The sequence below is a fragment of the Netta rufina genome (genome assembly GCF_964035555.1).
Source record: "Netta rufina genome assembly, chromosome: 6".
NCBI lineage: Eukaryota > Metazoa > Chordata > Aves > Anseriformes > Anatidae > Netta > Netta rufina.
This window is the reverse complement of record NC_140129.1, coordinates 25,896,450-25,923,045: the sequence shown is the minus strand read 5'-3', so window position 1 is coordinate 25,923,045 and position 26,596 is coordinate 25,896,450. Positions and strand designations below refer to the sequence as shown.

The 26,596-nt window shown below is 46.1% G+C and overlaps 1 protein-coding gene across 2 annotated transcripts in view; it reads right to left on the bottom strand.

The window, feature by feature from the left end:
* Positions 1–6,916: 6,916 nt before the first annotated feature.
* Positions 6,917–26,596, bottom strand: part of SEMA5B (semaphorin 5B) — a 260,389-nt gene continuing 240,709 nt past the window's right edge. The window contains exons 24-25 of one of the 2 annotated variants that reach the window (XM_084289291.1): positions 13,514–13,583; positions 12,931–13,049 (exon numbers count right to left, since the gene is read on the bottom strand). In XM_084289291.1, coding sequence (XP_084145417.1) covers positions 13,042–13,049; positions 13,514–13,583 — 78 coding nt within the window. In that variant the 3' untranslated portion in view covers positions 12,931–13,041. Of the gene's footprint in view, positions 13,050–13,513; positions 13,584–26,596 lie in introns of both variants that reach the window. The other variant, XM_084289290.1, reaches the window with a different exon arrangement.

Below are 26,596 nucleotides of genomic sequence, written 5' to 3'. Positions count from 1 at the left end.
AGTGATAGTTCTAGAGAGAATTTGTGAATGGGTAACAGCAGGATTTATTTGGGTTTTCCTCTAAATGAGATGTTGTCTAGCACTGTCACAGAATAGCTGAAATCGGCTGCTGCTTCACCTCTGACTTGCAAACAGAGGAAGGTGCTCTGAGAAGTTATAATTTTTATTTCTCTTCATGGCCCTTAAGTTCATGGCCCAGGAGAGCAATTCTTTCCTGCAGTGCAGAACCCCTTGAACTACAAATAATTGTGCTATGTTTTATACTGAAAATGCTAGGGAGGATGCACTGTAGTTGGTCCCCTCTCTTTAATAGACCTTCAGTTCAAGTAGTTACACTCTGGGCTGCCTCTCAGATTTCTGCTTGGCTCACTAATAACTCCAAATTCATCTTCCAGTTCTGCTGGCTTTTCTTGCTAGCTCTGGAGCTGCGCTAGCCTTCATGCTGCTAATGAGGAAGCTCAGGTTTAGAAGTTGGCTCTACTTAAGGCACTATTTACTGTCTCTTCCCTGTTTTTACCCCTTAATTTCCTTTTGACTGCTTTGCTTTGCCGAGTGGCCTTCTGTTCCCCGTGTTGGTGGCAGTGCAGGTACTGTGGCAAAAAGCTCCCAAGTTTCCAAATCGGTTTTAGAGGGAGGAGTCCCATCTATTTAATATGTTTAAAAATAGTGATTTTCAGAAAATCATGCAAGCTGGAGGAAGGTACAGACCCGAAGGTTTTTACATGTGTGTGAGCAGTCTGTTGCAAAGCAGCTACTAACATGCCTGAACCTCACAGACTTGGCTCCTTCACCTAGACAGGCCCAACTGATACAGGCCATGCTTGCTGTGGCTGCAGGTTCGCAGCATTGCTGAGGTGTTCAAACCACCTGATAGATCTGAAATGCGTAGGAACAAGATGTCTTTCATCTTCAAGTGGCTTAGAAAATACTGGGCAGCATCTGTGTTTGCAGCCGTAGCTCTGGGGGGACAGGCTGACAGACTGAGTAAGGGAGGGAGGGGTTTCTGGAGGGCATTTCAACACTGAGATCCTGTGGTGAGTTATCAAATCCATAGAAAACTTGAAGTTTCGTGGTGATGGAGATGTTAATGTATGGTCTATTCTTGCACTAATATAATTAAACTGTCTTGATTGACATTTGTATATTGGGTGTTACTGGAAAGGGAAGTGCTGTTAAATGTGGGGGCTCACGGAAATATGAATGGGGATTATACAGTTTGCACAGAGAATTTAGCTGTCCTGTAATGCTCTGACGCAGATTTTTAATCGTTAATCCTCATTTCTTATGTTAGGTCACTTTCAAATGTTAATTAGTGTCTGTGACAAAGGCATTCCAGGTGGGACTTTTTAGTTCCATTAGACTTATTTTTTTTTTTTTCCCAAGATTACAATTATGGATTATGGTAATAATTTGGCAAGACAACTGCTACACATGTAGGTAGTGTTCGGTATTGATTTCGTGTCTGGTGTCACTGCTCCCAGTGCTGCCGAAGCACCAGGCTGTGGGGGGCATGGTGTAGGTGTGGCTGTGAGAAGGCGCCCTGCAAAAATGATCGAGTTCCTCTTCCAGCATCTTCCTTGGGCTCCCAGGAAGGGAACACACCTCTGAGAGGCACACAGACACCTCCTGTGTTTGCAGGGGAGCTTTTGTACAATCACAAGCTTCATGCATTTCCCTGCAACTGTTACCACTGCCGTGTTGGTTGTAGGTGGCATTGGAGAATCTGCTTCCCAGCACCAAGGAGTCACTTTGGAGCATGGAGTTTCAGTAGAGCAGGCAGCAGGCGCAGTAAAACTCAGCTGATGTCAATCTGCTTATAATTCTTACAGTTTGTGTTTCGAGGCAGATGAAACCAATAAATAGAGGAGGAAATGCAGTTCTATCCAAAGCTTGACAAGCAAAAGCAAACATTTGCACAGATGTGCTGGCTCCTGCCTTTTGTTTGCGATCACAACGTGTTTAGAGCAAACCCTACCCACCCAAAAAGCCTCGGGCACTGTGCTCCCTGCAGCTGGGAGTGCCTGGGCCGAAGAGTGGGGAGATCAGCGCAGAGCAGAAGGGGATTTGCTGCAGCCAGGGGCTGCTGAGGTGCTGTGGCCCTGGGTCTGTGCAAGAGGGATTTTCCTACAGCCCCCTCGGAGCTGTCATAGCAGGATCTCTTTTCCAGGGGCTGCCTCCTCCCTCTGCAGAACATTTCTAATTCAGCTGCTCCAACTCCAGGTTCCTAGAGCTAAATCCCTTTTGAAAACTTCAGTTCCGCTTTTCAACTGCTTTCTGGCTCGGAGGTTGGGACAGGCCTCTCTCCCTCCCCTCCTGGGGGTGATCTGCTCGCGTGGTGCTTCTGGAAAGGCGAGGGCTTGGCCTCAGCTTCATTGCCAGTCCTGCTGCTGGGCTTCCATTGAGATGTTTGTCCCCTTGGTGCCACCCCACTGCACTGAGCAGAGCGGGCAGGAAGCATTGGGGTGCCTGGGGCCCCACTGCCTTCTCCCAAACTGCTTCTGGGCACTAACAGAAGGTGAAGGAGGAGACATCTGGGCTCTCCTGGGTGGCTTCAAAGCCTTCCTCAGGAGCATGGTTCACTCATGGACTTCATGGACTCCCTCAAGGACGAGGTTCTTCATCTGCAGCACAGTTTTTGCTGGAGCAGGTACTGGCTTGGCGCACAGTTGCTGGCTCCTGAGGTGCCTCAGGCAGGGAGGGGGCCTGCGCTCTGCTATGAGAGCTTTTTCTTTCCCCGTGTCTCACACCGCTGCCTTCCCCTGGGATTTCTTCACTACGTGTAGCTGGACAGGCTCCTTACACTCCCTCTGTATGGCTACGTGAAGAAAATACCAGGGGAAACCCTTCCTTCTTAGGGAGCGCTTTTCCGTTTAGGCCCAGGCCCTTTCTCCACCCTTGATCCATCCTCGCAGACAAGGCCCAGCCCCATGTTTTCCCTCAGAGGTGTCAGGCAGGCTGCCTCTCTCTATGACATTTGTTTAATTAAGGTCTCGTTTGCCTTGCCCGGGCTAACAGCGGGGTCACAGCGAGCCCCCAGCGGCCGTGGGCACTGTCCCGCAGCCCAAGCCTGGGAGCACCGCCGGCAGCTCTCCCACAGCCGGGCCCTTCCGTTTTACCCCCCTTTGTACGCGTCCCACTTTTGTAACTTTTTAAATGATTTGATAGAGTTTTATTTTGAGGTAAATTCTACTTTTTGTATGCAATATTCTGAGGTGATGTATTTTTATTTTTAAGAAAATGGTGTTTAAACCACTGTATGCCTGTCAATGTAACACACCCTCTGTGTCATCTCTTTCTAAAACTGGAATCTCACCATGACTCGTGTGTTCCTGCTCGTAATGCTTGTTGCACATTAAAGAGGTTACTCAGCTGTGCTGCTACTAGTGTTCATTAATTAAAAAACAAACACAAAAACAATGAGGGAATAATTTATTTCTGCTGTAACATTGCTGAAAAATACTGAAGATATTGCTGCACACTGGAGAGCCCTGGCTAAAGGACTGAGCCCGACCCCTGGGACAGCAGAGGGCAACAAAGGGAGGTGGAGGAGACCGAGGGGATGGGGGCAGGTGGGGTTCAAAGAGGAAAGGGTATTTCTTGATCCCAGCCTCATCCCTGTAGCCCTTTTGTGCAGCCTCTGCTTCCTCCCACCAACTTTCTGATTCCCCATCCAGTTGCCTCCATGGTCCAGTCTCGGGGTGGTGCAAGCTGGTTGCTTTCCCTAATTGCTGCCATCTTGGTTTGAGCTTTTGGAAAGGATGCCCTTCACAATCCCCTTACTTGTGTTTATTCTTCATTTAATTGAAACGGGCCCAACCTGGGATCTCCTGATCCATGTTTATTTTCTAGGACTGGCCCTTCAATACCGTCCTGACCACTTACCACGGCAAGTTTAAAATAGCCTCACATCCTATTAGTGCCGGGAAGAAATCTGTCAGCTCTGGTATCGTGGACTATCTGGGCCCCACTATTCTTAGCAACAGCCTCTTTCCAGGCTATATATGGGAGCCTGCGGCTCTCTCACCACACAGCTCCTGCTCGTATTTATCTTTGCAGTGCTGCAGAAACCTCTGTGCTGGGGGAAAGCAGGGCCAGGGGTCCAGCTCAGATCCGCACCCTGGCTTTGTGTGTTTCCAAGCCCTCTATGCTCAGCTTTGCTCAAAGAGATTTTTTTTTTTTTTTCCCAGTTTCTATTTTAGCTTTGTTGTTGCAATCTGCCTCCCTGGTGCGTAAAGGATGTTTAGGCTCACTGGCTGACTGCTTGCTGCCTTTGGGCTGGCCCAGCAGCTCAGGCTGGGCTGCGGCTGCTGCCTCCTGTGGAGGTCAGCCTTGGGAAAGGGCTGCAAGGGCCACCTTCACTGCCAGGAGCCAAATGAGCATGGGAGCGTGGCCTGAGAGCTGTGAGGCATGTACCAGAGCTGAGCCTGTCCATCCCTCCCTCCCTCCCTCCCTCCATCCACCTGGCCACAGACCTGCAGTGGCAACGAGCAGGAGGAGATCCAAACCCCCCTCGGAGAAACATCGTCCTGGTCGGGCACTGGTGCAGCCAAAAAATGTTGTTCCTAAGACGTGCGAAAACAGCAAACAGTAACGCGGCTGCTGCCAGAGCAATAAAAGTGCATCAGCGTCGCGCCTGGTCTCTCGTACGGATCGCTCGCTTATGCCATTAAATTAAGTGCTGCAGAAATGGGGATAGTTCTCTCTGGCCACTGATGCTTCACATCACGGAAATATCAAATGTTCCTGGTGTCTGGCCATTGCCCTGCGCTGGGGAGCGGAGCAGTCCCTGGCTGGCTGCACTACTCCCACGGCAGCAAGGAGGTGCAGGGGTGGCAGAGGCGCCAGGGTCGGACGCATCGATCCGTGCCCGCACGGCACCGTTCCTGTGTGAGCCCTGGGTGCAGGAGACACCACGCTGTCCCCGAGGGATGGAAAGCCAGGAGCACATCTTGCTTCCAGCTAAGTGCTGGCTGAGAAGCTGTGGAGTTTGACCTTGAAAATCCTTCCATCTGTAGAAAACTTACCCTGAAGCATGACACACGGCAGGGCACAGCTCCCCAGCCAGGAGATGCTGCTGCAGCCGGAGGAGCCTCCAGGTGTGCAGGGGACACCACAGCCGCTGCTGGTGCCTCAGGGCCCCAGCGAGCTGCAGCTTTGGTGGTTTTTAGAGGCCTGAGGTATGGCAGTGGTGGATGGACGTGGCCTTCAAAACCTGGTTCTGCCCATGTCCAACAATTTAAGGAATTCATTGTCTGTCCTCCCCTCACAGGTGGGGGTGGCAGTGGTGGCGTTGGGATTTTTGCTTTCGGGAGCAGCTCTGGGCCGTGCTGGAAGCTGCCTCGCCCTTGACTACTCTGCAACTCAGCTTGCTGAGCAGAAAGAGCAGAGCCAAGCCCATGCGCGTGCAGCTTAATGAACGAACCAACCAAAACACATCGAAACGCATTACAGCTGTTAGCAGAACAACATTTTTAATGACTCACCGAAGCTTTTAGTAATTGAGCCGCATGTTTGAGAGCACGCGGTCTGTCAGATACATACTGGAGAGGAGAAGAACCCAGCTGAGACGCCCTGGGAGCTGCTTCTTTTGCAGGAGGGAGTTTGGAGACCAGCAGAGCCAGGCGTGAAGCCCGGCAGTGGGCTGAGGCCCTGTGGGCAGAAGCTGGGGATGGCCAAAACAGCAGCAGGGGCTGCTGCGAGCTGAACCCTGGTGTGGCCAGGAGCAGCCCCGCTGCAGGGCTCGGCGCAGGGTCGGTGGGGAACCTGGGGGATAACCCAGTGTCCCCCCGTCCCTACACACAGCCGGGAGTTACAAAGGGAGAAAAGCAGTGCTGCTGGGCGGGGGGTGGTGAAGGTGAGAGAACAAAACGCACCGGGGCTGCGAGCGAAGCTGTTATGTTAATGAATCAAATTAGCACCTAGGAAAAAAATGTTGTGGTAGGCAGATTTTAAGGAAATTGGAAATGGGCTCCGACGTGACGCGTTGCTCTAATTGTGCGCAGAGGTGTCTTGCTGCAAAACAAACCCATTCCAAAGTGGTCTCTCCGTGTCATTCTGCAAACTAACTGAAAAAAATCAATCTTATTCACAGCAAGTTTGTTTTTACTGATCCTGTGCCTCTCAATTACTTTTTAATGGCCTGCATTGAAAAGAAATTCCTGTGTGCACACTTGAGATCATGAAAACACCCAAATGATAGCTTATGATTTAGTAGGATTAAAGTATTATGTATGCAGGTGTAGCACGTTTCAGGTTATTAGTAATCCAATCTATTTTTTATGACATTATGGTGTAATTTTCTGTATAAAACTTCAATATAAGTCTCGAGCTGTATCGGAACATAAACTAAAATGTTCCTGACTCTGTCACTTCCCATGGTCTTTACTTTGATTAACAAGCGCAACAAGAGCCATAACGCTCCTCAGCGCGAGGCTGCCACCATCCTTCAATCACAGCGCGCCCCTCCGCCGGTCACGGCTTTCGCAGCGTGATGTGAGGACGAGGAGAGGCCGCGGTCCCGTGGCACCAGCCCGCACCCAGCCACCCGCAGCCCCTCGCCCGCCGTGCTGTGTCCCCGCAGCCCTCCTGCCCCCGGTCTAGGGCAGGGCAGCACCTCGTCCTGCGGCACCGTGCTGGGATTCGGCACCCCGCGTTGCAGAGAGATGTGGGCTCGCCTCGCCAGGCACCTTGTGCGGCAATAGGAGCTTTGAGATGCACCAAAAGCTGGCTGTGGGGCTGCAGTAAGCCTCGTGTTGGAGGGGAGCTGGCTTGGGTAACTGAATTTAGCATCTCCCGTGACACGATTTGGTGGCTTCTTGGTCTTCAGTCGTGACAAACACAACCCGGACCTGCTACGCCAATGCCCCGCCGGGACGGAGGGGAAATAACTCACAAGCCTGCAGGTTGTTCTGTTTTATTTCTGAATTATTCTTTACATTGTACAATATATAAAAATACAGAGTACCCCAAAAAAATTCACAGTGTCTAAAGGCAGTGATTACAGTCTAGGTCACCTTTATACTAAAGTACCATCGAGTTCAATTGCATAGGAAGGGTGATGTGCCTTCACAACAGAGTCCAGCCACACGCTCCAGGTTTTGCTGTTTTGGGACAAGCCTTCCCACAGCGGCTTCCCCTGCACCCGAGGCCCAGCACCACCTCATCATGCTCCCGCCCCGACCGCGAGCTCAGCCCCATCGCTTCGGGGCCACCCGCGCCGCGTCCTCCCTAAATCCTCCCCCCGTGGGAGCTCTCTCCGTTCACCGCGGCGCTTTCAGGGCCCCGCGCGCTCGGATGTTATCTGAGGGGCTGAGCGTGGGTGTAAAGCGCGCTGCGGTGCAGCTGGCTGGCTTCCAGTGCTTGACATGTTGGTACCGAAAGCGTTTCGCTGCAGTTCCTGATGGCCCGGCCACGCTGACCTCTGCCTGACTCCACGGCACCCGCTCATGCTTTGCGCTGTCAGGTTTGTTTAAAAACGACTCACGGGTGGGAATGCCAGAAAGCCAAACACCGCGCTCCTATCACGGACCCATCGCCAATAGCAGGGGTGAATTTGCAGCTGAGGCTGGAGGCAGAACAGGAAAAAAAAATAATGGCCCAAAGAAGGAATTTTGGGGCAGAATGGCTGAGGCTGAATAACCCCCAAGGACCTCCATGCTCAGAGGGTGTTTTTTAATTATTAATTTTAATTTTAATTTTCTTTTGTCCAATTTGAAGGCTCTGGCAATCAGTCAGCATCAAAACCTGTGGGCTTGCTCGCTTACCCCAAACCTGATCTTGAAGCCTTCTCAAGTTTTCTCCCAACAGGCTTAAAGGGAAGACTCCCCTGTATGAATCTGGTCCTTGCTCTGAATGGCATTAAGAAGATCTGTTGAGGAAAAAAAAGCACCAAACCCAGCTTCCTGGTGCTTCTCTGCTGTGCCAGATGGCTCCAAGGGGCGCCGTGCCGTGAGCACAGCCAGCTCACAGGAGCAACGGGGTGAGGAACGGCTGCGGAGCCATGGCCAGCAGCACTGGAAGCACCGGGTGCCTGCCTCTGCACGCTGTGTCTTTTTTGGACCCCTCAGAAAACCCAAAGCCATTGGTTTTGAGGGTTTTCTCAACCCTAAGCTCTGCACTGAAACCTCCTTGTGTCACTATAAGGCAAGGCTTGTAATGCTGATCAATAACTCAGAAAGTAATTGCTAACTTCTTTAACGTGGAAGATGACATTTTTTCCAGTTCCAGTAGGTTATGTGTTTTACTCTAATGGTACAATATTTGTTACTCCTACTTGCTATTTTAATTTTCTTTGCACAATTACTCCCTACTCATAATTACAAAAACAACAGAGTGATACACATGAGAGATCCAGGAGGCTTATTCAGAAAATATAAGCAGTAGCAAGAATCTTTCACTTAGGCATTCTGAACCAGAATGATTTAGGGGAGAATCAGCACTTCTAACTAGAAAAATCAATTTTCTTTTCAATTAAAAAATTATATCTCATTTACCTCAAAAGCGTATCTTGTTAAACCTAACGGAAAGGACAGTAGATTTTTATGTATTTTTTTCCTTCGGTTTGTCCCTGTGGAATTGGAATACCAGCACTGCCTTTCTTAGTCTAAGTTCCCTCTGCAGGCGTTTTGCTATATATATATATATACTATATATATATATAGTGTGTATATATTATAAATATATACTGTATCTATCCACCGATAGATGTATACACTATTACAAAAAAAGAGCAAGTTGTTACACAAACTTTACATTTATATTATATATATATATATATATAAAACTCTCCCCACACTACATTTGGTACAAAGAATAAATCAATCTTGGCGGACAGCAATTTCCTCTCCAGGTGGGCTCAACATCAGATTAACACTGGAGGCGTCAAATTGTCTGCATCAGACGTGGACTCCGCTCCTACCCTCTGCTGATTTCAGAGAAAGCTCTCTCTTTTCTGAAAGTAAGGCATTAGGGACAGTGGTGTAACACACTGCACATTCTTCTCCTATGGTAGCTGCACAGCTCGTGTATTTAAGAGCAGCCAGGGCTCACATGCTCAACACTCAATCGCAGCTCTAGGGCAGCAGCATCTCCTGTGTTGGTTTGTCTCCGAGCGAGCTGCACGAGTTATTTCTGGTGGGTGAGGGCTGCCTGGGCTGGTGAAGCCCAATTGTGACCACACACGATATGGCCTGGATAACAGCGGGATGCACACCCCTTCTGCAGGGAGGAACACGGCCACTTGCACGGAGAAGGAATGGCTCCATTAAAGATGTTTCAATGAAACATTTGCCGTAAGATTTCCATCGTGTTTCTCTGACTGTATAGCTGACTCCTGGCCCAAGGGTTTGCACAGAGGCAGTGTCTCCAGAGCAACTCTGTGACTGCCCAGGGTCCCCCTTCTCTTTCTTAGAAGTGGAAGAAAAAAGCTACTTTTACAGCAAGCTGAGTCCTCTGGGAAGCAATGCTCCTGATCTAAATGCATTTCCAGTGCACTTCAAACTGGACTTAGGAACAGGAAATCTTAGCAAGTTCAGCACCCAGGAGCAATTCAATCTGCTAGAGACATTACAGACCTGATGATCAGACTGCTGCATTACCTGGACTGCAGGAACATCGCTGAGCACGGTGCCGTTAACCTGCCGTGCATTAGAGGCTCATAAAAATGCAGCCCTCATATCCCATTAACACTGTCCTTAAGGAACTGCGCTCTCGCAAACATTAATTGAGTAATAAGTGCTCTGATTTCTCTCTTTCTCACTCTCTCCTGAATTCTACTTTCTGCTCGAATGGAGTCGACAGACCCTCACTGTGATTGCCAATTACATGACAAGGGCTGCATCCATTTGGATGGCTGGTAAGAAGGAATGTCTTGATGAGACTATAACCACATGCACCACCCTAAAGCATCTGCCCTCCAATAGCCTACGGAACAGCCACCTTCCGAGCACAATGGCAGTAATGACCCATCTTGGTGAGCTGAGCATTTAAATAACTTCAGCTGCTACATTGCACTTTCTTTGGAAAAAAGTATCAGTTTAAATCATGTTATTCTGTGAGGCCGAAAATGGAAAAATGTTTAAGGAGCAAAGAAAAAAAGGGGGTGAAATTAGAAAATGAAAAAAAAAAAAAAAAAAGAGCAAGATTTGACCTGCTCACATCCCCCAAACTCCAGCTGCAATCCTGCCACGCGCATGGTGACTGCAGAATCACAGAATCATCTAGGTTGGTGCAAGGCACTGGCTGAGAGGGCAGCTTGGAGGTGGCTTTAGCTTTACGATAGTACAACTAGCATGATCTCAGGAGCCCATGTTTTCTTCTGACTCCCCTAAATTAAAGCTGGGAAATCCCAGCCTGCTGGTCTACGTAATCACGTTCAACCCCTCGGCTACATGCTTGTTAGGATGGCTTCAAGTCAGGATTCCCAGTGTTTCGGGGCGCATCAGGCAATCCAGCAAGACTGGGATGAATTCTTCATGGAACAAAGGCATTGCTTCTCAAAATGTTTTCTTGTTTTTTTTTTTTTTTTTTTTTTTTTTTTTTTTTTTTTTTTTTCCAGAGCCCACCTGCAGGAGCTCGAGGCTGCTTTTGGTGCTGGGGTACTGTGCTGGCCAGTCTGCTTCCCTGCTGCCACTCTCGCCTCGACACTCTTGCCCAGTCACTGAAGACAAAGCTTCAAGGCTGCATCAGCTTCAAATCTGACTGTGCTGCTTTAAGGGCACCTCTCTCTTTCTTTGTTCCCTCTCTTCCACCTGGTGAAACCGGAGCAGAAGCAGGATGAGCTGCTAAATTAGAAGAACAGCTGCTGGAAATGACGGGCACCACTGAGCCTAAGGCATCCTTGTGGCAGTACTAATGACCCCACTTTATTACCAATATCCCTACAGCCTTCAATCACTGCAAACTGAAGTCGAAGAAAGTAATTTAAAAATGGAAGGCTACTTTATTTTTGCCTTCTGGTCACACAACCGTAACAAAGGCTTACAAAGCCACATTGGCTTTTCCTCGCAGGAAAAGCAATATAGTTGTCACGAGCAACACAGCCTTTCCTCATTCCCTACCGGCTCCCTACGTGGAAGAGCTGAGCACGCGGCCCAGGCCGGCCCTCCAAACAAGCAACTGCACAGGAACAGCACTGAGACACTACCGAAGTGCTGGCTTATGGCAAAACCTGAAATAAAGCAAAGACAGAGAACGGCTGGGAGCACGGCCGAGCCGATGGCCAGGCGGGGGCTTGGCGATCGGTCGGGTAAGATGCAGACAACAAATCCAAGCTCGGGACCACGTGGAGCTCATGCGTGTTTCAGGGCGTACTTTTATCTCATGCTCGGTATTGCGACATTCTAAAATCCTTAGCATCAGGAGTTCATTATAAATATTTAGAAACACTGAATGATAACAGTGGTGGACTTGTTCACGTTGCTAACACATTTGATGTAATTGTACATTAAGCACCAGCAATAAGTTTCCTTTTTGCCAAACAATTATGTCAGACAAACATCTGGCTGCAGACAACACGGCTTCTGCATCAAACTAATACAGTTCTTATAGACACAGTCACACACATACACAAAATTACATTTCAAGGCTGGATATACTGTTTAATAATGCTACCGCCCCAATTTACTTCAATAGCTGCAGCAGCATTTACTCGTTGGGTTGGTTTTGTTCAGAAAAATTAAGGAAATATTGGCAAACAATGCACATTACTCAGCTGTGTTACTATTTCATAGAGTACTGACTGGAAGACGCTATAAGAATGTGCAGCAGACTTTCTGGGTCACATCAGACTATGGAAACATTCCTTACAAAAATACCCTCCTCCTGCAAAGTCGGAATTATTCGCTCTTTGAAAGTAAATGAACTAAAAACCAACAACAAAACAAGAGTAAAAATTAGCCCAAAGCATGGTGATTTCCCACAAGAAGAGCGTGGCCTCTAAAGTTGTCTTTTCTGGCAGACACAATCAGGATCAAAGCTAGAACAAAAAGAGTTAACACTGTCTCAGAAACAACATAAAAGAAAGAAAGAAAAAAAGCCCATGGCTCTTGTGCGGCAATCATCACATATTTTTTTCCAGTGATATAAACATCTTTGTTTGTTAGGCACTCTAAGTTCATGTCTCCGATGTTATTCCAACATTTACTTTTCTCAGTGTCTCACTGCCTATATAATTTCCTTTTAATTAAGACTGGAAACATTCTGGAAAGCTTCTTTGGGTAATGCACGTTGTTTGTGTGTTGTTTCTCATCAGCTGAATTGCATATTACCAAAGAAGGCTGCAGAGATTATTTCCTGTAGTATGAAAAGATTCTGTTGAACATACAGGGAACAATGCCCTAGGAAGTTACTTTTTTTTTTTTTCATAATCATAAAAAAATCAAAAATAAAAAAGGAAAAGGGAAAGAAAACGTTCTTCAAGTTGTTGGCACGATGGAGTCCCGCTTGGCCTGTTCCATGAGCCGCGTGTCTTCCAGTGCACCATTGCTACCCTGTCTCAGGAAGGATGCTCCTCACCGGACAGACACCCCTGCCCCAGGAGGCCACCACCTCTTGCACTGCCGCGGGGCAGCCACTGAGCACGGCACACAGCCAGCTCCTTGGCATTGTCGGCCTTGGACAGCAACGCCGACCTTCCAGCCATGAACAGTCGCAGTAGTAAGAGCCATCTCCAACCAAACAGCCGCAAAAGCTCTGCGTAACGGTCCATATGTATTTTTGTCCTTGTAGGGAGATGTGCTGTTTACAAGAAATACAATTAACCAAATGGAAAAAAAAAAAAAAGACCCTACTGTACAATATTTACATCTAGAGGCTGGGCCAGTATTTGGTCCACAAAATCAATTAAAAAAAAATTCATGTAGGAAGTGATCCTGTCCTGTAGGCTCTGTCCATCATCAGCTGTTGGTAAAGGTCCTTCCAGGGGAGGCCTCAGGCCTGTAGTCATATTTATTCAGTGTACTGGGATAGTAGGTCGTCGTGTACACGTTGGTTTGCTGCAACGGGTAGAAGTTGGTCCTGTCATCTGGTATCAGATTGTTCTTGTTAAGTGTCTGTAAAAGAGAAGAGGCAATGACAGGCATGGCAGAGGTCACACACGACATCATTACTCGTTTCTACCTGCAGACACCTCCCTCTCAGCTGCCTTCTCCAGCAGGGTCCCCGCTGCAGCCACCACCGCCTTCCCTCCGGCTGGGAGAGTGAGCCGGTACTTGGTGCTCGCTCGGGGGCCAGTCTGCGGGGACCACAGCTCCTGCCAGGTCTCCTCACGGGGACCTGTGCTCAGCTACTGCTAGGGCCAGAAGCCAGAGCCTTCTCCAGAGACCCGGAGTCTCCTGGCAGATGGCGTGTCTGAACGTCAATGTCGCACAAAGCCATGCTGGGCCTACACAGAGCTGTTAATGGTAGCGCTCGATCTAATCCCTTCCAAAACGCTGGTGGTACAGCCTGCGGCTCCCTCGCAAAGCAGTTGCCAAAAGGCAGCTTTTTCTCTTTGGAAGAGCAGGTGTGCATTTACCTGATCTCCATCTCCATTGGTAGATATCCAGGTTTGGACCCCCCGATATTAAGTGTGTCACTTCTGTAAGCTACAGTATAAGTAACAAATCATGGTCACTTTTGGAAAAAACTAAAATAACTTAAAAAAATTTAACAACCACGTAACAATTGTTGTCAACAGCAACATAAAAATGAGAACCACAAATGCCCCTTTTACCATAAAAAATTAAAAATGGGGCTTTTCTCCCTCCCCTCTTCCCCCCTTCTTCATTTTTTTGCACAAATTACTATTACTTTTCCCACCAGCAACCAGAGGTCCCCCTCCCCCAGATTAAAAACCATTCCTATGCCAGCTGTTACCTACGCACAAGGATAAAATTATGTTTTGGAAGATGCAATAATTTTACAAAGTTTTCTTCTTCATCTTTATAGTCATCTGGTTTCTACGAATTTGGGTGGGGAACATTTCTAATAGCTTTTTTTTTTTTCTTCAACTAACCCCTGGCTTCAATTTCTTATACGCGTCTCCGCTCCTCCGTGCACCTTTAACGTTTGTCATGCTGTATGGTAGGGAACTCACTCCTTGGATCTGAGGGTCAACACAAGGTTTGTTTGCTACAGCATCCTCGTGATCAGGGCACAGCACATTTAAGGAGGGGTTGAGCGTCTCCCCGGTCTGGAGCAGAGAGATGGAGAAGTCTCATGAGGCCTGGGCCTAATGGCTGTTCTGCCGCCTCCTGGTGCTTCTGCAGAAACCACTTCACCTCAGCGCCCATTGAGACAAAGGGCTCTCACCCAACCCAGCTCAGGGCAAGATGAGAATTAATTAATTAACTAATGCTCAAACCCAAGAAACACCCAGCCCCGTGAGCTTTACTCCTTTTGGTAGCTCACAGAATGGCCTCCCACAGCCTCAAGCACATCACACAGGGTGAGGGCCAACCCGTCTGACTCCAGCCACCTAAACTTCAGGCCTCAGGGCTCCGTCAGCAAGAGGGGGAGAGGCCTCCCTCCTGCGTGAGGGCACTTGTAGAAAAAAATTGCCTTTTTGGGGAGCCCCTATCCCCATGTCGTGGTGGCAGGGGGTGATCAGCCCTCAGCAGGTGCCTGGCTGTTGGCGGGCTGCAGTTAGGGGAGCCCGGGGCAGGTCCACGACCACTTCAGTGACCAGAGCTACCTCGAGGCTCCAAGACAAGGCCACAGGCAATACATTTATGTCCCAATTTCTATGTAATTGAAGAACTTTACTGCATGGGGAGGGGGAGAGGAGGAGGAAGAAAAGAAGATACTTTCTTCTAGTCCAAAAGCAGACTCATGGCTACAGCTACCCTAGTAGCTGTGCCTCCCGGTTTCATAAAGATGTTAGGAGGAGAGGCTTTCCTGTGGCAAAATACCCTGGAAAAGAAATCTCCCAATTGCTGAATTACTCTTTTTTTTTGGAACTGGGCATTATGTGAAACACTTTGTACATGAAAACAGGAGGAGACCCAGCCTCCTCCTGGTCTGACTTAGATCTTTCCCTGCCTGGACTCTCTAAAATGAGTTCACAGCACATCACTTGTAGGAGCTGAAGAGAGAATTTGTACAGGCATGCTCAAAATGACAAATAATTCCAAGGAACGAGAATTTGTGCCCTTCAATAAGAAAGGAAGAAGAGAAATGTCATGCTTTGCTCGCAGTCACCCGAAGAAATATTAAAATGGTGCAGGCAACAGTCTGCTGCTTTGTGCTGGAGGCTGGCAAACAAGGAAGTCAGGTTCAGTTCTCCGCTGCTTTCTATGCTTCCTTGGGAAATTCAATTAACTTCTCTGTGCTTCAGTGTCTCCTGACCCAGCTTGATAAAAATGATTGAGATCGCCGCTAAAAACGCACTTTGCCAGGTACTGTCACTGAGTATTTGGGGAACTGCTCTCCGGCAAACAAACACAGGTGTTCATCCCTGCTGTATGCAGCAAATGCAATTTCCTATCAGCATCTCTAGCTCAGGATGCCCACTACAGGCAGCATAACCCCATGGCCATGGGCTGCCCCAGCAGGAGGAATAGGCTGATCCTCACTGCTGCGCTCCCCAGGTGCTCCTGATGGCAGCCCAGCATCCTGAACGTGTCTGTGTCACCTTTCAGCACAGTTCAGATTCAAGGCATGCCAGGAGTACAGCCTCTGAAATTTGGTGGCATTGAAATCCTGACCTGCATTGGCTCAGGACCATCTTGATCTGAGGGCAAAACCCTCAGGACTCTACATTTTTCAATTGGAAAAATCTTTATGAGTTTCAACAAGTCCCCCCAGTGTTTAAAACCAGCCCCTGACAGAAGACTTAGCATTTAATTAACACAAATCACATAATTTTTTTCTCGTCTTACTTTCATATAACATTTAATTAGGAAAAAAACCCACAACTGTTCCTTTGCTCTTTTTGTTGTTTTGATGGAGGGCTTATATCTTAGGGAAATACCTTATGAAAATGGTTTAACGGAATTTATAATGCAATTAGCCGCAAGGAATTTATCTCTGGAAAAACTGCGAAGGCAGTACAGTCCTAAATCAGCATGATCAATGCGGACTGCCTTCACGTTTCCCCACACAAACTTATTGTCTGTCTCATTTTAATAAATAGGTGATTAGGTTCCTTGGCACTAGAAATTGCTTGATATTTTGAAGACGGGAAATTAGGCAGCCGTGAATTTTAGTGATGTACACACACACACCAAGGCATGCTCTGTGTGAGAAGAGACGTGCAGATCCATCTCCCTGGGTGGGCTCCCGTGCCATCTCACTGAGAGCTTTAACCCTTGCTCTTGTCTGGCTCCTCTTCACTGTGACTGTGCAGAGAAGGCCACCGACTTTCCCTTTGGATGATATTCCCCCAACGCTATATGGGTTACACCATCAAGGTCAGAGCCCCCCGGCAACCCGGGGGATGAAATTGTGGGGATGAAAACAGCCTGCAGCACCCACGGGTGTTCCCACTGATACTTGTCAGTCCCGATGGGACAGGCCAAGAGCCATCACCACCTCCCACTAGCCAACCTGAAAAACAAACCCAGAACCAACCTTTGCTCTCAACCCAACTCCTACGAGGTCTTCTTCTCCTCAGCCACTTTCGAGCCAAGTCCCCAGTATCACAGAGACCAAGAAGTGGCTCCTGAAGGCAGTGCCCAGTAAATCCTCTGAGAAGGGACGATACTGTGTCGCTTTTGTAGGGATTTATCTACGGTTGCTAAAACTAAGATGACTAAAGCATTGCAGCGAGCACTGGAGCTCAGCTGTCCTCAGCTGAGGTTTCAGAGAAGGAAGAGAGACTTGCCTTTGCTGCCTGGGCCCTTCTGCCACACCATCCTGCACCCTCCAGGGCAATGTTTCAGTCTGAGCACCCACCAGACCCTACTGATGGCATTTTTCCCAATGCTCATCCTGTATTTTCCACTTCTTGCTGTCTGCTTTTCCCCCCATAACGAGCACTAATGCCTCCCCTTGCCAGCAGCTCCAACCTCTTGGTACTAGCTGCTGAGCACACAGGATCAAAAAAGACAAAAAGCCCGACTGACTTCTGCTGAAACACCACTTGGTGCAGAATCTCTGTGCCATGCGTAGCTGTATTTTAAACACTGATGGAAATGGAGTTCAGGCTCTCTTTTCAGTTCCATCCTCCCTTGAGAAGAAAGAAGCTTCTGGTAGTTGTGCAAACAAAATATTCCCCATGCAAAATTGAGACCATAACCCGAGCTACTGTCAAAACTCGTGTGATGTGGTTAGAAAAAAGTGCTCCATTCAGAGAATAACTGGAAACTCAACATGCATCAATCACATATTTTTACTTGCTTTCTTCCTTTCTGTATGAGCCATGCCATCCTAGCATATTTGATATCATTCATATTTTTCTGGTCTATTCACTGCTAACCTCAATTCAGGATCTTTAAGCAGAAGGTACGCCACCAGCATGTACTAACAGCTCCATGTGGATCACTCAGAAGCACGAACAACTTCAACTTCTCTCTTTAAAAGACACTTTATTATGTTGCATTGGCATATGACTAACAGAGAATAAAAAATTCTCTGACCTGGGAACTCTGCTTTGTCGAACGGGGATGTTTTCAGATGAACTAAGATGGATGTGGCTTAAGAGGATGCAAAACAGCAGCAGCTTTCTACATTACGTGTGATCTGTCAGCTAATCAAAAGGTCTGGTCTTACTGCCAGCAAATTACACGCTTATGCCAAGCACAACAGAATACCGAGTATTTACAGAAATACGTATACAATTAGTTATCACTCTTGCTATTATATTAGCAATTAGAACTGAAACAATCTGAGGGGAAAGTTTACTGATATCCCCTCGCGTGTTAGTCTTTCCCTGGAACTCATACAGGAGGCAAAATACCGACATACACGCACAGGCTGTTTCTCCCAAGGTAAAGACAAGCATCAGATGTCTTTATTGGGTCATATGCATACATTTAATTTAGCTCAGCTTTTACCATTGATATTTTTAGCCTAAGTCATCATTCAGATTTTCCATTTGTTGCTTTTCCTCCAGCAAAGTCCTGCTGCTACTCCCCCAAATTCTGCCTCTGCTCCAAATCATGAAGTCATACTCCACTGACCTACTTGCTTACATTCTCCCAGATGTATCAAAACATCTTCATGTGGAACAGTATGGGACTCTCAGTGCTACTCCCATCCTACAGCTGCATGTACAAGCTGTATAAACATTTCTTACACACATAAACAGATCAAATGTTTCAATTTTCAATAAACCATCATGAAAATTTCAAAACTTGACTTAGAAAAGGGATGTAGATCTCTCCACCCCCAATTGAAAGGAATCCCCTGTCATTTTCAACAAGCTGAAGTGAAAAGGATGCTTCAAAAAGCCTATGATACACACACAGCCGATATCAAAATAAGGGCCACAAAGTAAACACAGTTCCCACAGGGTGACAGGCAATGACACGATCTCCTCAGTCCTATCCAGCAGATCTCAGTATTCTCATGGTGCTCCAGGTCTTGTTTTCTGTTTCGGGGTGGTGTGGGGGAAACATCAGTGAGTTTCCCAAGAGTTTTGTAGGTTAATCTTCACCAACTACACAGCACGTCTGTCCCTGCAAAATCAGTGGAGCAACAATTTCCTCCAGCTCAATGGTTCCCCAACTGTTTTTCACCAAGTGTTATTCAGTTCTTCCCCTTCCCACCCATGACACTTTCCTCATTGAAAAGGTAAAAAGAAAGAAAAAGTTTGGTCACCTTCCTGGTCAGCTTCAAACCACCCCATCTAGCTTTTAGTTGGAAGTTTCCATCTGGCAAGTGTGTTTGTAATGTTGAACACCCCGGTGTACTACAGAGAGAAAAACCTCCCCTTTTCCTTCCTCACCGAGTGAGCACAGGAACTGAGGAAGAAAGGGTCATAACTCCCACCACTGCTAACCCTGGTCATCCGCGGTGGACAGAGACCAAGGTCTGAAATAAAGGTCTGGGTACCAAACAGCACCTTTGTAGTCAGGCCGTTCTGCTTGGCAATAAACAAACCGAGCCCATGTGCATCCTGCATTCTGCATCTGCAGAAATCGGGGACAGAATTCCCACCGAAGTCATTTGCACAATTAGAAGCGAAGTAGCGTTTCCAACTTCCCTTGGAACGGCATGCAGCACACATCCTGTAGCAACAGTCGGATGGCCAACACTCTCCCCCATCCCCCCGGAAAATGGACACTTCAGGGAATTGTGCAATGATGTAATGCATCCGAGATCCAACATTCAGTTTCTTTTGTGTTTCTTTTAAAGTCATTTGTTTCTCGCAGTGAAATCAGATTGAGCAAAATGCCTTTTCGATACAGATCAGCTGTTTTATGGAGCTAGCCATGCCTTCTTGTTAAAGGAAGTTACTTTTTGTGTTCTAGGAACATTAGCCAAATGAATTAGGGTTGCAGAAATAAATTAATATTAAGAAACATTTTCCAAAGCTTGTACATCTCTGGAAGCACGAAGACAGAGATCTCAGAATTATAATTAACCAGTAAATTTGGAAATAATTAGCATAATAATTACATTTCAACAAAATAAACCATATAACTAAAAGAGTCTGTTTTGGCAAAATTTAACACCAGGAAAATAAATGACATCTGGCCCACCCACATGCTCCCTTTCTTCTGATCAACCGGATGCCACAACACTGCTGTGCCTCTCAAGCTATGCATTACAAACAGCGCTGGAAAGACAAAGCTGCCAGAAAGACCTTATGAGACCCATGTATTTGCTGCAAGCTACAAGTGCCTTATAAGTCTTTAGTAATTCTTCCTTCTGATCTTCCTTAAAAATTTGCTTAGTGCCTTATGCTAAACAAACTGTCTTACCTGATGCTTTTACAAAATCTCTTGAGCTCTGCCTAAGCTGAAGTCAAAGGTAGCATTGGCCAAGGTTTATTCATTGAGTTTTTCCAATGAATTCAGTAAGGCTATTTGCAGGATTTACAGTAGTAAATCTGTGCGGTGTAGATGTACAGATGAGGAACCTATTTTCTGTAAAAGAAGGTATTTTCTCTTGAAAAGAGATATAAAAAAATCCCACTGAGACACTAAACTTATGATTGCATGTTCTTTGGGATGGAAGCTTACCATATTTTTAGACTGGAAATTCTTTGTTCACTGTTATTGGTAAATAAATTAAACAGCCCCCAAATGACGGCAGCATCTGTGGATGTGCTCAGGTTGACAATGGAACTAACATTCAATTATAAGAAAATGAATAGCTACAGTTTTCTATAGCTGTTTGAAAATAGCTATTTTATCCTCATTCTTGGGAGGGAGTGCGGTTATATTACTGCTGTTTTAAACTTTTTAAAACCTTCAGAGCTGGCAACATAAAGGACCATTGTCAGAAAGATGCTTTGGCACATCTCTGGCTTTAAGCACATGAGTAAGATGACAAAACAAACTGCATGTAATAATCAGGCAAACTGAAGTGCATTCCTGCTTGGAGCTAGATCCACATTTTTTTTCTGAATGGGGAACTGAAGTCCAAAGAGTTGATGGAAGTCTTCCCACTGGCAAGTGCAGGTGTCTGGTGTAAAGCGTGTTATTTATCCCTGGCTTGCCAGTAATTTGGTGGTGGTGACACCCATGACGTGGCACCCAGACACAAAAGAGGAATTCAGGGCTGCCCTGCGCTGCTTGCCAATATAGCTGGTGCACCGGGTATAGCAGACATGATCTCAGCTGTGTGGGACGGTGTAATCTGTCTCCTTGCTGTCCTGCTGTGCCTCGGTGCCTGTTCCTCCCCCTTCCTGGGTCCCTGACACACAACAGCATCACTACAGAGGCTTAGCACTTGAGCTACACACCTGCCCTTGGGCATGCTATGGGACTCTAACTCACCACAGGTATGATCAAAGCCTTCTAAGTTTAACAGTTCACACCTACAGCAACCAGGCTTCAGCTGATGGCAACTAGCAAGGTGGCGGTGGCCAACTGCAGGTCTGTCCGGGGCAGGCAGCTGGCACCGGAGCAAGCAGCCCTGAGCTTTCAGATGGCCTCCGAGCCACTTCTGGTGGTAAATTACAAACATAACTCATGCAGAGCTGTGCCAGCCCACAGGGCTACATTTAGCCTGAGAATTGCAAAGGTGTAACTGCAGTGGTGAAAAGAAAAGGAAAAAAAAAAAAAAAGACGTAGTAAAAATAGAAATAAAAGTAAAAACTGGGCCTAATTTGCCATCTGCTAACTCTGTTCCGTCCCTTATAGTCTTACTGCTTTCCAAGTGTCTCCCACCCTCTAAATAGCTGCTTTTTGATTATTTTCCTCACGATTGCTTTGTTTTCTCCCCATGCAGCAGCTTACCTTGTTATTTCCTCTCTACACTTACAATCTCTCCAGGTCATTTTCCATTATTTCTATACCAAAGGCTGTTTTTTTGACACACCTCCCAGTTTAATATCTTCTGCTAGTTTAATTAACACACTGATTGTACCCTCTCCAAGCTCGTTAATGAAGATATTAAATAAAGCCAAACCTTGCATTTCTGCTTGCAGTGCCCTGAACAGCTCCTCCCCATAGCCCCATATGTTCCCATTAACAGTTGCCCGATGTTTACAGTCCATTAGCCAGGTTTCAGTCTCTGCAGCAACCTTCCTGTCCAAGCCAATTTGTACTTACATGTCACAAGATTATTTCAGACACCAACACCACACTCTTTTCTTTAAGTGTATGGACCAGTGAAGCTACATTTTTAACCAGCTGAGAATCTGCCCTTATGCAGCTCAGTCTAGTGCTTTCCTTTCATCCACTAAGGCTGAAACTCTGTGCAAAAAGTGATCATGTTTGATTTCTTCCTCCTTAGCATTACGGTCCAGACTCAGCTGTCAGTTCCACCCAAGCACCTTTCATTTCATCAGAGTATGTAAGATGTTGCCTCTCCAACATTAATTCGGGTTTCAGATATTAACACTGACACAGATTTGTTTCAATGAGTTCCCATCGCTGTAACTGAAAGCACAGTTGAGTCAATCCCATTTGTTTCTCCTGGTTTCACTCTCTGGTATGGTCCTGACTCTGCCACATTTTAAAGACCATCCGGGGTTTAACACCTCATTGATATGCTTTGTTGAATAGGGAACGTCACGGCATACTTTATTGATTGTGCATGTATGCTTACAGATATTTTCTCTTAACCCCCAATCCAAGTGGTGTTTCCCACACAGTTACTGGAGCTACTTGTGTGACTTTAGTGCATTGGACTTGGGTAGCTTAACAGTGACTCAATTAGCTGGGAGGAAATTGGCCTGCTTTCTCATGAATGCTTTTGTGTTACCTTTGCATTTCATGGCAATGAGGGTTTGCCCAAGATCCAATATCCAAGATATTTATAAAGGTAATTGGAGTTGTTCATTAGCTGGTTCTCACAGACTCTGGGATACGGTCCATCTAGATTCCTTCATCCGTAGATTTTCAGTTCTTTCCTTTATTCACATGCTTTGTGCCAAATCTCAGGACAACATTAGAGCTGACTTAATGAGGATTCCTCCTGACTACGGGGGAACGCAGGCAGAGCTGCGCCTGCTCACCCTACGCCAAACCTGTTGTGCATATATAAATGATGCTCTGGGGGAAGGTGGCGATGGCTGTACTGCTGCTGCAGCCGGTGCTGTGGCAGCAACCAGACATCCTGAGCAGCCCCGATGATGCTCTCAGTTGCTTTTTAGGACAGGGCTGTCATGGTTCAGGAAAAAAAAAGCTCGGGAATTTCAGCAGCACTCCCTCAGAGTTGCCACACAAGATCTGGACATTGAGATCTGGTTCTGAAAACCGACACAGCTATTTTGTACGTATGCAGCTCCATTTCTGTACAATTCTACTTAAGAATCCATTATTTGCTAGTGGAACTATTCCAGATGAATAGTGAGGCAGCTCTCCTCCAAGTGTACCACTAAGTTTATATTTTCGTTTATTTACTGTTTGTCCAATATTTTCCTCTGCCTTTACTTTAGCTCACTGCCTTCATGGCTCCCCTTAAGCTCTTCTACAAATACATAATTAATTCTTCCTGCATATCTCAGAAGCACTGAGGATTTCCCAGTTTGACTGTTGTGCATACCGGTGCCAGACAGAGCTTTGTGGAGACAAGGAGAGAAGAACCACTTTAAGCACCTGGAACAAGGGAGAACCATTAATTTTTAGCAAATGGGACTAGGGTATATTTGAAATATTCCTATTCTGGCCAGTAGAGGGAAGTCATGTAAGTACACAGCCATCACTGCAGTGTGGTTTTGCTATTCCCATTCCTGCACTTCATTTAATTCTCCTTCCAGCATAGGTGGGTGGGTGGGGGAAATACAAATCAACCCCTGAGAAATTAGGAAAGGTAAGAATTGCAAGAAAAAAAAAAAGTAGTATCCATTATTAGATCAATTAGTGTAGCTGGAAAAATTGGATGAACTTTTGAACACGCCTGTCCAGATCTGAAATTGAAGCTCATATGCTCAAAAAGCCGCCAGCTTTTTCCAGATGCTCCTTGATCTAATAAATAAATAAATAAATAAATAAATAAATAAAACTTGTCTACCTAAAAACCTGTCTTGTTTGTGTCCACAGACCATCACAGCTGCAGTAACACAACCCCAAAGAAAGGCGGTACCAGCATCTGTGATGACTAGCCTAGGCTGTAGATCCACCCACGATGTGGATTCCCACCTCCAGGTCAGTAACAGCAGCCCTACAAAGTAATAAAGGGTTTTCATCAAGAGTGGATGGAGGGGCAAACAATTTCCTTTGGGGGATCATTGTCAGCAGCTGCTTAGCATCCCAAAGAGCGCAAAAGCAAGGGAACGTTCAGACTTGAACTGGCAGTTTCCTCTGTTCCTAAATAATGCATATACACGAGGGTGAGAGCTGTGACATGCACACAGCAGCCTGCTGAGCCTCTGCTGCCATGGCGTGAGGACACCTCCAAGAGATGCACATCACTGCACAGGCACAATCATCCCAGGACAGCCACACCTCCGGGCATGCTTGACTGCTCAATTTCACTCAACCCAATGACATAAAGAGGAGAAAAGGCAGATAGATAAAATAGATTTTGACTGAGATGCACCACTTAATCCTTTTTTCCCCATCAGTAAGCTCTCTTGCTTTCCCTTCCTAGCAGGCATTATGCAAATTGAGAGTCCCCTGAAGTGATATTTGCAAGTGTAGGATCATACAAGAAAGGGCAGAATGCTCCTTTGCCAATACAACCCCCTGCCCCTACTATTCTTTTTCAAATAATACTATACTCATGGTAAGTACTAAAAATATGTACTCTACCATTCAAGCACTTAATGTTCTTAAATGCCACTTTGTTCAGGGGAAATGGTCTTTGTAAAACATGAAATTCACTGGGAACAAAATTTATGTTTCAATCTGATTTACTCTATTTATATATATATCTGTATTTATTTTTTTCCAGCTGATTACATCAGTTAAATCTCCCTCTCAAATGCCATCCAGCTAAAGCAAGTACTTAAGGGAGGCTGTTGATAACTTATTGACTATGTTGGGTATCATCAGCTGTTGGCTTATGTCTGAACTTTACAGTCACTTACTGGGGCTTGAATGATACATGGCGATACACAGGGTCACTGGGAAAAGAAAAATCTTATACTGCAGTGCTATTAGTGTATGTGCTGCGATCGCTACAAATAAATGGGTTAGCCAATTTTAGTTGAAGTAGTAACAGACCAAATTAAACAACAGGACGCTGAAGCCCCAAGTCTTTCCATGGCAGAGAGAAACAAACATCCTCAGAGACAAAGGTTGACTTAGACAAACATTCCTCCGTGGCACTTGACGACACTTAAAGCTCATTTAAACGTGAACCACTTGCTGTCTCCCTGCTATGAGATAGGTGTGATTTTCAGTGGCAGTGAAAATGACCATCTCCAAGAAAGAGACATTTAAAATCCAAAGAGAGATCCACTTTCCTATGCCCTGAGCTTTATTTCATATTGCAGTGTTGGAAGCCATGCCAAACACTTGTCCTGTTGTTTTATTCAGAAGGCTTCTTCTTCCAAAGACAGAATGGGTTTCTGTTTCATAACCTTCCACATTGATATTTTATTGTCATGAATTATTTGGGATCAGTAAAGTGTGGATCACAACGTCTGGAGCCCTCCACAGGGGGTGTCTGCTCTGCACTCTCATTTGATTCTCAACAGCGTTGTTCTCACTTCATTTAAAAATATTCATTCTATCTTCTAGTTTATATCGAGTCCTGGGTGACCTAGTGAATATTTCCCCATTTTCTGGTAGCTGGCTTTATATTTGTTGTATAATTTGGGGCAACTACAGGATTTACAGTCCTACTCAATTTCATTTGCATTGTTCTCGTGTCCTTGTAGAAACCTGAGGTACTCAGTGAAACATCCAATATTTAGTTTCCATTTTTCATTGTCATATCCTGCTATCTCACTCAGTTTTCACCTCGCCTTCCCCCACATACATTTGCTCATTGACATAAATTACTATTTTGCTTGAGTACAACTTACGTGTTTGGCCCTTCGCTTCTACGAGAGCAGCAGTGATGCCTAGAACAGATGCAATGCTTTAAGTGCTTCCCTAGCTTTTTGGAGGCGTCAGTACAGAACGAGTTTGACTGCATGAGTCATGGCTAAAGCTGTTTAAGGAAGGAAGGATAAAGGCAGGTCTGTCCAGCACAATCGAGAAGAAAATCTGCAGAATCATCATCATAACCATCCTGCAAACTTACATTTCTCAGTAATCACATCTGGCTTGATACAAAGGCCATTGTATTTTGGATTTGGACCAATGTGCAGATGCCTTTGCCTGTCCACATCCCGTGTAGAGTAAAAAGTTGGCTCTCTTTATTGGCAGAGGATATAGCAATAGGAAGAAGTTCAGTCCAAACCTTTTCTTCATGTGTGGCTGTTCCTAGAGCTCCTAATTCACAAGGGCCCAACCTTGACCCTACATCCTCCTGCTTCTACAGCAGGATCATCTGGATTTCCATCCGCATGATGCTAACAAGCAACACACATGAGTAAGATGCTGACTGGCTGAAGCAAGATGTCACAGAAGAGGATCTTCTCTCTGCTTTGATAGCCAGATATTAACTAATCGGTGTGGCAGTACTGGAAAGGTTGTAGATGGTTCTTTAACGCATCATGCCAAAATGTGAAGTGTGGATAATTTTTATTTCATTATGCTCTTGTTCTGCACAGACTTCAATATTGTCAGAGTGCTGTATGAACTTCAACCAATTAATGAAACATGAACTGCTTATTAGGTGACCCAAAAGGTCTCTCCCCTCCGATCCGTGAATAACAAGTGAAAATCAACGTGCTGCTGGTAAATGCATATGCATGAAATCTTTTAAGACATTTGGCTAAAATAGCTAATAATAAACTTCACAGCATTTCTGAGAAATCAAAACAGGAAGGGAAAAGCAGCCAGCAAAAATAAAACATTCTTCTGCAAAACACTGCCTAGACAAGTTAGCATCAGCTAAATGATCAATAGGTCACCATTACGTATGATATTTACATCTGATCTGCATTACTGCATTGCTGGGCTGAAATGTCCAACGCGACTCATATCAGCTAGCACTTCCTTCCTTA